Source organism: Brassica oleracea, chromosome C7 (genome assembly GCF_000695525.1).
Source record: "Brassica oleracea var. oleracea cultivar TO1000 chromosome C7, BOL, whole genome shotgun sequence".
NCBI lineage: Eukaryota > Viridiplantae > Streptophyta > Magnoliopsida > Brassicales > Brassicaceae > Brassica > Brassica oleracea.
In genome coordinates, this window is record NC_027754.1 from 14,682,784 (window position 1) to 14,694,408 (window position 11,625).

At 32.0% G+C, this 11,625-nt stretch overlaps 1 protein-coding gene across 3 annotated transcripts; it reads right to left on the minus strand.

Moving 5' to 3' along the window:
* Positions 1-4,308: 4,308 nt before the first annotated feature.
* On the minus strand, positions 4,309-11,408 carry LOC106306681. 3 transcript variants are annotated; one of them, XM_013743390.1, is made up of 22 exons: positions 11,108-11,408; positions 10,409-10,590; positions 8,184-8,507; positions 7,996-8,097; positions 7,859-7,918; positions 7,540-7,769; positions 7,336-7,459; positions 7,030-7,239; positions 6,793-6,941; positions 6,603-6,705; positions 6,438-6,533; positions 6,275-6,330; positions 6,055-6,178; positions 5,895-5,957; positions 5,758-5,817; positions 5,521-5,682; positions 5,373-5,446; positions 5,197-5,290; positions 4,970-5,106; positions 4,820-4,900; positions 4,622-4,727; positions 4,309-4,515 (listed from the first exon to the last, which is right to left on the minus strand). In XM_013743390.1, exons 2-22 carry the CDS (start codon positions 10,583-10,585, stop codon positions 4,435-4,437), a joined length of 2,613 nt encoding a protein of 870 aa, XP_013598844.1. In that variant the 5' UTR covers positions 10,586-10,590; positions 11,108-11,408; the 3' UTR covers positions 4,309-4,434. The 3 variants fall into 3 exon arrangements, with proteins under 3 accessions (XP_013598844.1, XP_013598843.1, XP_013598845.1); XM_013743389.1 differs by having other exon boundaries at positions 10,409-10,629; XM_013743391.1 differs by lacking the exons at positions 10,409-10,590; positions 11,108-11,408 and adding an exon at positions 8,617-8,724.
* Positions 11,409-11,625: the final 217 nt, after the last annotated feature.

Here is an 11,625-nt window from a genome sequence, read left to right on the forward strand (position 1 = left end):
CCTTCCCCCTTTTACAGGGTAAACCAAGAGAAGAAAATTTTATAATTTTCAGGATATGTCTAGAACAAATTCAATTAGATTTTCAATCAATCGGTTTCAAAGCTGGTTTATGTTTTCAATTAAACAAACATGCTTAACTTTAAAAATAACCGATTTAATCTAATTAGATGCAAGCAATATGAACCAATTTAGATTTTATTTTAAATGCCCAATGATTAGAATGATCTATTATATGTATGCATGCTCAGTTTTAATAAAACTATATGACAAGCGGATGCATGGAAATGATCAGTTCATGATATGTGTATGATCTAACAATTTACTAATCCATGTTTGATCTAATAGATGCTATCAGGTATGTATATATGATCAGTATATAATTCAATCATCACAAAATCAGTTTTCATGGTTGGTTTTTAGATCAAAATAAATTTATATCATTTGTTCAAACTATAATGAATCGATTTCAAGGCCGGTTTAGATTTAGATAAATTTTGACAAACAACTATGTGATCAAATGATTTCAGCTTAGTATTTATTTTAGCCTATGTCATAACTATTTAAATCAAGACTATATGTTATAATATTTTGATAAATACTACCTAGTCAAAGATATGCATTTAAAACAATCATAAAAGTTTTAAATTTTGATCAGCTATAATATAAAACATCAATGGTCAAAGATATGCATTGATTAGGATTTAAGTTTTGATATCTTTAGGTTTGACTGAAAGATTGTGATTGAAAAGATTGTGGCCGGAAAATGTCATGGCCGGAAAAAAAAAATCATGGCCGAATTTGGATGTAGGGGTTCAGCCGATTATTGCTTAGAGTTTAGGGGATTGATAAAAATCAAGCAAAAAGGATTTAGGGAATTGATATGTATAATGGCCATCAAGATACATATCCAGTTATAAAACAAACAAGGGGATTTGAGATTTTGATGTGGATAAGGGCCGATTTGGATCGGTAAGCACATCGAATGGGATTAAGATTTTGATGGCCAGCTTATTCATCCGGCTATACAGCCGGTAATACGGCCAAACAAAGATTATGGGTTTCAATCTTTTAGTCAATCCAGATTTAAGGCCGGATCGAAATAGGAGAAAGGGAACCGATTTTAAGGCTTGCTAGCTAAAAGGGGTTTATGATTTTCTCTAATATCTTTTATAATTTCAAATAATTCTTAGAAACAAGATTTATATAGATCTTAGATTATTAATAAGTTTTATAAGTTTTTAGAGATTCTTAGATCTTTAGAGATTCAAATAATTTTAGAATCAAGATTCATATAGATCTTAGATTCAAGATTAATATTTGTGATAATTTTAGATCTATAGATTTTTATAAGTTTTATGATTCAAATAGATCTAATAATCAGGATTCAGATATGTGGTGTTCTTAGATTTTATGGATAGATTAGTTTACCTTTTAGAAAACACCAAATTGTCGAAAAAGAGATGATCGCCGGCGGATGGGATTGCTCAGGTGGAGAGAGTCTCGTGCTGATAACGTGTTAAGATTTGAGAGAAGATTTGTGAGAATGTGTTGTATATTTCTTATTGCTTACACCACTATATATAGTGGTTCATACAAGGTGGAGTCAAAGAGAGAATTGATTACAAAGATACTCTACATAATGACATGGTCAAACTCATAAAGACATAAGGTTGAATGGGTCTTCTATGTGGCTGGATGTAAACCTCCAATGGACTCTAGTCTTGAACTTGTATGGTGTAAGTTATGGACCTTCTACTTCATGATTCATAACAGTTATCAACTTATTTCATTCTTTCAAAACCTCTCATTCAATAACAACACTTTTTTTTTTTGAAACACTCAATAACAACACCCTTTAAAAAGCGAATACATTACTTTTTTAAAAAAAACTATTTATTTTTTATTCCATGCTATATATATGAAGAGATATTGTTATTATTCTTTTATTTACAGATTTACTTAAATCAAATAATCATTTCTTAATTATTGTTAAAAAGTATGGGAAGAGAGTAGAAGATATCATCCAAAATATAGGTTTCACATGAATCACATCATTTAAAATTTAATTACCACAATTCTAGCTAACAAACAGATTATTCAGAAATTTCTGATAGTTGCTGTAGATTTTATATGATCTAGTATCGATCAGTATAAGATCATATATCAAATCGAAAGTCTTACATGGTCTTCGTGTAAATGTTTATGATCTGAAATTTGAATAACACTTATAAACTATGTTAATCAACTAACATCTTCTTCACAAAAGTATAACGAACAACAAAAAATTGTTAAATAATATAAGATTTTTTTTTCTAAAATGAATGATATAAGATTTATTAAATATTTTCAGATATTCAGATATGAAAAACACACAAATAATTAATTAATTTCAATAACTTTTTGATAATTTCATTTGCAAAAATGGTAACCAATTTAATTTAGATAATATATAAGTTAAGGATATGCATTTCGTTGTTTGTTGCTTGCAAGTCTGCAAAAACCTGCTGACTGACAATCTTTGCATTCTTTTAGGTGGAAATAGAGCTCGGCGTTTACGTCATAAACAACGTACTATTTTTTTTTTTCTTTGACCATTAAAAAAAAACTAAGTACTAGTTTAAAGATTTTTTTTCCAATGAGAAGGTGTAACGAATTATGATAAATTAAATAATAAACATGCTGATAACGAGTTCTTGGTCAGAGTGACTCGGAGATAAGATCACAAGGTTTGGCTTTTTTTTTTTTGGGTAAAAAAGGTTTGGCTTTTTGGGACAGTATAGATTGACATTTGAGTGTACGCATCAGTCATAGGGCACAAATACCCGGATTGTAATCGGTACTTGACTCGACTTGGTTTGAAAAAACAAGTAGGTACTTGACTCGACTTGGTCTGAAAAAACAATTACTTGATACAATCAAGTCGAGTAATTACTCGCAAGTACAAGTCAAGTATCAAGTTCATTTTTATTTTTAATTATTTGGATCGTTACTTGACTCGTTACTTGTTATTCGTTACTTGTCCCATTACTTGTTATATATTACTTGGTTTATTAAATACTTGGTATCAATTTCACTAGTTAATTAAAATTTATGTATTGTATTTTATGAGTGGCCACAATTACTCGTTACTTGTCTCCTAATCGATACTTAATCAATACATGATCCTTAAAGTTGAGTATTTGTTCTGACCTAGTCGATATCAAATAATCTATTTAAATCATTTGCAAGTACAAGATAAATATCAAATATTAAAATAAAATTAATTACTTAGTGTTGTTTGGTTATATACTAAGAAATATACATTTTCTTAAATGATAGTAAAATAATTTGTTTATGTTTCCATTTTCGTAACTGAATCAAACATAAGTGATATATTTATATAAGGATTTTGAATTTTTTTCTTTCTTATATATTCCAATTCTTGAATTGACTAAAATAAATGAAAACAATGACATATTATTTAAATATAATAAAATTATTTACTTTTAAATTCCAACGAATTAGCAAATAATTTACCAATAATTATTAAATAATTTACAAGTAACAAGTAATAAAACAAGTCAAGTAATTCGTAAATCCATTAATTTTTTGCAAGTACTTGAAACTGTAAGTGCTTTTTTTTAGCAAACTAAATACAAGTCCAAAATTTTACTACTCGGAGAAGCCAAGCCAAGTACTAATTACAACGAAAATACCAAGTACCTAGCTTATGTCCACCCTAATGACGACACTAGAGCATATCTCATAAAGACTTAAAAGTACCTAAGAAATGTAACTAATATATGATGCAAGCAGGCCCGTCTCAATCATTTACTAGGCCGTGTGCAATTTATTAAAAAATACTGTAAAAAATGGGCCCTAATTTTTATTGCAGAGGACTAAACCTTAACTAAAATTTACAAAAACATTATGGATCCTGTGCAAATGTGCCTTGGGCACATGCCAAGAGACGGCCTGGATGCAAGTCATAAACGATACATTCATACAGAGCATGTTGTGTGTTGGTGTATCACCATGAGAATTGCTTCTAAATTATTTTATTTAGGTGAACTATAGAGTTTGGCAATTTCATGGTAAGGCAACACTGTACTAAACTTTATCCATTGAAGTTGACAATGAATCTTTTGGCACAAATAAAAATCACAAGGTTAGGCATTTTGGTTTTTGTTAAAAAAAAAAGGTTAGGCATTTTGGCCTATACAATACTAGATTGTACATTAATCAGCCATGTAGCCTAGAGCTTTTTTACAGGCATCTTTTTTTTTTTGTGGATTTACAGGCATCTTTTTTTGTGGAGTAACTTTTTTTTTTGGTGCAAACAACTTTTATTTTATTCATCAAACTTTCACATTCAACACAATAAATAAACAATCATAGTTTTTCAGATTGATTGTATAAAAAGATCGAGAACTAAGCAATGTAATGTTTTTGCTCTCAGGCGACATAATAAGCAGAAGGAAATCCCTTGTATGAATCAGCGAATGCAGCTACGTTCCCTGGACGCGAGAACACCACCTGCAATTTAATTGTAATTGTTCACACAATAAGTTAAAATATCATTAAAAACCTCATTGTGGATTGAAATTAAGAATCATGCTTATTTTTCTAGTATATCTTTTACCTGGTAGTTTCCAAGGGTAAGAGTCTTGAAACCAGCTGCGCAATAATCAAAATAATACTCCCATGTCCTTATGAACTTATCATCGAATCCTAGAGCCATGATTGGCCTGCACAAAGTAGTATTTTTTTTGTACATGTTAGTAAGCAGAAGGAAGCAAAAAGAGTAAATCAGAGAATAGATTTTCAATATTTGTCTTACTTTTGTCTGTCCAAGAAGTTCTTCCTCCACATTCTCAATGTTTGGTAGTAATGAATTCCAATATTCTCGACATGTTCAATGCTGTAATACTTCAGTGTTAGATATGTTTAATAAATAGATAGCAAAATAAAAGAAACAAAAAGATTTTACCATAGCCTAGAAGAAGAGGACATGGCAGAAGTAACTCTTGCTAAGGAAGGAAGGCATCCACCAGGGAATATGTATTCCTTAATGAAATCTGAGCTTAGTCTATACTCATTGTAACGCTCTTCGGGTATCGATATGAACTGTTATGATCAAAACATTATAAAACCATTAATGCTTTATGAAAACATTAGAGAATGTCTTAACAAGTGAAGAAACAAAGTATTGTGAACCTGCAAGACCATTAGGCCGTTTTCTGCAAGCGCAGCTTCACAACGACTGAAGAACATCTCCATAAACTCATGGCCAACTGCTTCTAGCATCTCACTGAAACATCCAAATTGCTATGTCATAGGCTCATAAAACATATAAGACATTTATATGCAAGGGACAGGAAAAAATATATTACCAAGATATGATTCTATCATATTTGTGAGCATCAGATAGTTGACGATAATCGCAGAGCTTAAAGGTGATCCGGTCCTATGATTCAGAAGTTATATCATTAGTAATAGCCTAGGAAATAAGAAACAAGATCAATAGATGAATTTTCAGACCTCAAGTCCAGCTTCTTTCACTTTCTCTTCTGCATATTTAAGCTGTTCAATAGATAATGTGATGCCAGTGTATCTGCATCCAGTTCTTCTCACAACTTCTATGGCCAAAGTTCCCCATCCACATCCAATTTCCAAAACCTCATGGTGCTTCTCTACTCTCGCCTGAAAATGTCTCTCTATGGTTATTACAGAACAGAGAAGTTCTTGTTCTAAAGCAAGAACATGTTCTTTTCTTACCTTATCAATTAGAAGAGATATTTTTCTCATCTGAGCAGCTCTCAGAATCTCATCATCTGACTGTAAACAAAAGCTTGAAGTCAGAATCATAAGTAAAGTAAGAGAAGTAAAAAAGAGGGAGTTGTTTTCATGGTCACCTTGAATACTGCAGAGGAGTAAGTCATGGTATCATCCAAGAATAAACCAAAAAGCTCGTTGCTCTGTGAATTGATGAAGCAAAGAATATGATTATAGTTCAAAAGAGCAAGGAAACGTTCATCTAGGTTTTAAGAGAAGTGGAGATGTTAAGTAACATACAAGGTCATAGTGACGAGAAATGTTCCTGCGAGCTTGTGTTAAAGTGTTCTGTCTAGAGACATGCTTTAGAAAATACTTAGCAGATGCTACACCGGCAGTTAGAAACATTGGTGTCCACCATCCCCTGCAAGAATATCAAGGACACAAATGAAAGCTTAGTAAATGAAATTTTGAATAAAAATCTTGTATTCTTAATGCAGAAAGCTATATAAGCTTATACCTCTTCTTAGCAAGATTTGACTTTGGTGAGGAAAGATCTCTGTTAGCAATGAGAATCTGTTCAAATATTATCAAGAAGATAAACATTAAAACTAGCTCAAACGAAACAAGAATGAAGAAGAAGAATAGACTCAGTCTCTATGTTTCTGCAAGTATGTATGTACCATCATGAAATTCAAAAGTCCTGAGTCTCTATCAACGAATGAAAAATCTCCATTGATATAAGCATCTGCAAGTCCCAAATCTGCTTGTGTCATAACCTGAGATTCAAGAATAAAAAAAATCAGGTTCTTGAGCTATAGAAAGACTAATCATAACTTTTTTCATACCTTCCAGTAAAACTGAGGACTGTGAATCTTGAGGACAGATTTCAAAGGACAAGTAGGATCTTTTCCCTCAAAGTTGAACATTGTTCCTCCTTCTTCCAGTATCCTGTTCAATTCATGGAGGTAAGTATTAATGTAACAATTTGTGAAACATACTTTAATCTAAGTTGAGGAGAGAACAGGTTAGCCTCACGTTACACAACCAGTTGATATGAACTGTCCCAAGAACCTAGTAACAAAAAGCCGTGCTCCTGTTTCCGTTAGAGAAGGAACCATATGTCTTGGATTGTCGAGAAGAGCAGCTTCTTTCCCTAGCAAACCTCGTGCAGCCGCCATACCAGCCTGAAACACAAATATCAACAGAACTATGAGTTACATATGCAATATCAAGTGAGAATGACCATTAAACTAAGTGGAATTAGATCATTGCCTTTAGTCCATCTTCATGGAAGCCGTAACCTTGATATGCACCACAAAACCATATGTTACGTTTGCCTTGAATCTTGTGAAGCTCCTGTGAGGCTGTCAAAGCTGCAACAGAAGGCACAGGATGCCCAGTGGTCCATTTGAGCAATGTTTTCTTTGGAGTCTGATCTGGGTTAAGTGTCACGAAGAACGGTTCACGGTCTTGCCCAAGGTTCTGCACCGTTACACATCATCAAGATTTAGCTTAAAAGGCTCATTGTGTTTTTGCAAAGGTGGCGTTAATAAAGTATGCAGACTTGTGGTTGTATACCTGAAGTATGTTGAGCCAGTATGTTACACATACTTTTTTTTCCGTGCTTCCCAAGAAATTCCACGCGCTCCATGCTGCTTGGTTCCGCGGCATCAAGTCAGTGTCATGATGAAGATATATATCGCTGCAATAAAGGATGAAAATTTATGAATCTCTTAAACTTTTTTAGATCAAAGAAAACAAATAAATGTGCGAGATATAAACCTGTAAACGTATCGGAAAGCGCCAAGAACCCTAGTTTCATCAAAAGTGACTTGTTCACCAAGCAACCTCAGAGCATCTGGAGCGTGCATAGCCAATATGCACTTATCAAATACTTCTTCAGACCCGTCTCCACTTGTTACAGTGACTCGACCATCATCAGATGTCAAAACAGATTTTATGTCACAGCTTGTTCTGATCTTGCATCCTAGTCGCTCCAATTCTGCCCTAACCTGATAAGCAAGTACCAAGTCAGACTCAAATGTATATGCACCTTACACTTAACACAGCTACACATATATAATTTGGTTTAGTTTGGAACCTTTGCAACATAAGTCTGAGAACGTCCTGCAACACTTAGCCACTGTGGCCTCCCAAAGATCTAACACACAAACGAAAATAAGGTAAGAAGCACCAAGAAGATTGTTTAAGGAGGAAGTGTGAGAAAAAATTAAGAACCTGAAGTAGGTGGTGGTTGCAGCAAAACGAAAGAACAGAGTAAGCAGAGAAGCTTAAAACACCATCTGATGGACATGACCATATCGAGCCACATATTGGAACCTACCCCCACAGATATATAATGTTACGTCTCGTCCAAGTAAACTTCAAACATTCATTGTAACGGAGCAAGTGAATAAAACCCTCACCAAGTAAGCTTTCTGAAACATTTCAGAGTATCCACGAGCATTGAGGAACTCTCCTAAGGTTTCACTTCGATCGATGTCAGGGTTAGCCTCGAGCTCTTCGATGTATCTTAAAACGTCTTCTTTAAACTTAACGATCTCTCTGATCATTTGCCAGAAATAAGGGTTTAGAGCGTTCTTCTTCTGAGCAAATAAGCCAGACACACCGTTGCGGCTTCCCCATTCACATCCTTTGCCATTGTCAAGGCTTACTGCGAAAGACATGTCTGAAATCTCCATGTCTACTCCAAGATTCTCGAAGAACTCCATCATGTTTGGATACGTAACCTATCAAATAGAACATATGTATTATCAACATCAAAAGTTCAAGCAAGGGAAATCATATATAAACAATCTTTCATATAAAATGTTCAAAGATTCAGATTTGTTAACTTACATTAGTTTCATAAAATATTGAGATTAATTTTGTGTGATATGAATTACTTGTGTATCATCACTAATCAACACTAACTTGTTTGTTATCAGATATGGAGAAAATTCCAACGTGAAATTGCTAACAATGGATAAAGGTGTATATAGAAAAGATGAATGGTCACAAGATGATAATGAGCTGTTCTATCGTTTTCATGACATTTTTTTTTTTAAAAATCACAATTGTTTTTGTCTTATTAGAACGACAAAAACATCCTATCAATAAAAATCCCTAGTTGGTCTTTATTTGAATACCATGTAGGTCAGACCATGGAAAACAGTTGTATCGTTATAAAAACGTTGGTGAAATATAAATTTCCGGTTAGTAGATTTGGACAGATACGTAAATTAAAAGCACAAAAGTAGTGGTAAAAAGGAAAAAAAAAGGTTTTAGAAAAAATTGATTATATATAAAAAAAATTCAAATAAACCCACAACACTGATATGGTCCATCTGTGGACAGTGGGACACATAAAGCAAATGCCTCCATTATCATCGGTCATTTTTCACGAAAATGGAAAATTCCAGAGATATATATTTTTTGTGAACAAAAATTCCAAAGATATATAATACCTTTTACTAGGTAATAATCAGCCTGCGCGGAATGTGATTATTAGTTTCGTTATTTTTTAATAAAAAGACACTAATCTGTTTAATCTGGTTATCGATTCAGTTTTAGGTTGTTTTTAGTTTTTAATCTCCTAAAATATAACTATCATTTTAAATCAATATTTATTTGGTTCGTTCGGTTAAAAAGTTTAATGTTTTTGTTTTTTTTCTGTGATAATAAAAAATTACTATCATTTGTTTATTTTCATGTTATGAATCTTAAATAGTCGTAATGTCAAACCAATGGTTTCATATTATAGTTTTTAAATGGATAATAGTTAAAAAAAATATTAATACAAATCATTTTACTACAATTTGGTCGACAGTGAAAGAAGCATTAAAAAAATAATATTTTAACTTACAAAAAAATTAGATATTTTAGTTGTGGTAAATACTTAGTTATAAGATATTCACGTCAATGTGCACATGTATGTGTATGTAAATATATATATAGATGGTTGATAAATATATAAAGATACTGTCAATTAATATTAAATAACTTTTTTTTTCAAAATAATACATGAAAAATAAAATTATTTAAAAACAAAAATATTGTAAAATTTATATAAACTATAACATATATATAATTTTTTAAATATATGTATATATATGCATATAACGGATCAAATTGGATATTCGTTCTTATAAATATTGATATTTGTGATTTGCTTTTTTTTTTACGGATATTGCATTTTAATATTTGATTTGCTTCGTAGAGTAACGAATATCCGAATTTTTCGGTTTGAATCAATGCAGATAACGAATCGAATCAAAATTTATGAATAATTTGTCCAGGTTTATTCATAAACAGTAAAAATAACGTAAAGAAGAACTATGCATGTGAGTTTTATATTAAAAAAACGTAAAATACATAGTGTGAACATATTTATGTAGAGTTTAGATGAGAATCTCTATACATGTGACATGTGTCCATTTTAGTATGTACACATTTATTACAATGTTTCTACACGTGAGATGTGTCCAGTTCAATATGAACGGTTTTATTATTATGTTTTATATAAGAAATAATGATTTATTTTTTTTACTTTTTTTATTTTTGGGTCAAAAAATAATGATTTATTTCTATAAAACAAATATATTGAATCAAAAAGAATTAAGAAATGAGCGAAAGGGAGAGGGATACGTACACGATTGAAGACCATGAATCCAAGGTCCAAGTCAACTCCATCAAAACGCACCGTTTTGGCATGACCACCTAATGACTCTTCTTTCTCGTACAAAACGAGTTCTTCGAGTCCTTGAGTAGCAAGAACGTAGGCGCTTCCTAATCCACTTATTCCACTTCCTATGACTGCCACTTTCATTTTTCCTTTTTACAGAAAAAATGTATTCAATGAAACTTATCAGCCTGCATTGTAGAAAAATAAGTTACATTGACCTGATACAACGGATTAGATTCTCAATGGATATGCGAAGACCAAGTTTTTCATTAAAGAAATTGCAAAAAAAAAAAGATATAAAAGAAATTATAAAATTCCCGTTTTCTTTTTAAGAATACAATGGTAGCAGACTGGAATCTCTTATTTAACAAAAAGAGAAATGTATTTGCATTCAAGAAGATGAGTACAATGGCAGACTCGAATTTATTAGTGACCCTTCTTCTTCTTCGGCTACTACTACCATCACATCTAATATTTGCATTAAAGAGGACAAAGAATAATGGTAGACTCAAATCTATGGTGACCGTTCTTCTTCTATCCTCTCATAACACCAATTTTTTTATTCATTCCGGAATTTATTCATATATATACAAGCATATGCATGTGCAGAGACTGACCAATCAATAACTTTGTTTAAAGAAGGAGAAATGTAGTTAGAACTGTTACCTCTTTTTTTTTCTTCAACTTGGAACACAATGGATTTCGATCTGAAAATGGATATTCAGCAGTTCACTGGAATGAGTCTACAGTAGATACGAAGATCTCCGGATTTCTTGGAATTGAGAAACTGGAATTGTGTTTTTGTTATTTTTTCACTTAAAATGGGATTAAACTGAAAAAAACCAACAAAAGCTAGACTAAAAGTAAAAGAGAGAATAGAGTGAGATTGAAGAATTTTGGAGTAAGCAAAACTATTGGCTGATTTTGAGGGGAACACTGGTGCCAACGAGATAAGCCAGCCACAGTTTGTTTTGTATTCTTATGGCAATGGATCGCCATATATATAGGATATAGCCCACAAGTTAAAGCCATGTTTGGCTATTGACTTTCAATATTCAATTATCTCGTTTTCAATATTTTAATTAGTTTTAAATTTTAATGAATATATTCCCTATCTTTTATTCAATATTTCAATGTACTCGGATGCTTCTTGTTTCTTAAGAATCTATATATTTCGTATCTGT

Excerpts from the sequence above, each read along its gene's own strand:
- LOC106306681 (XM_013743390.1), bottom strand. The coding sequence starts at position 10,585 with ATGAAAGTGGCAGTCATAGGAAGTGGAATAAGTGGATTAGGAAGCGCC. Across the intron at positions 6,942-7,029 it reads TCCATGAAGATGGACTAAAG|GCTGGTATGGCGGCTGCACG; the intron begins GCAATGATCTAA and ends TTTGTGTTTCAG. Across the intron at positions 6,331-6,437 it reads GACTTTTGAATTTCATGATG|ATTCTCATTGCTAACAGAGA; the intron begins GTACATACATAC and ends ATATTTGAACAG.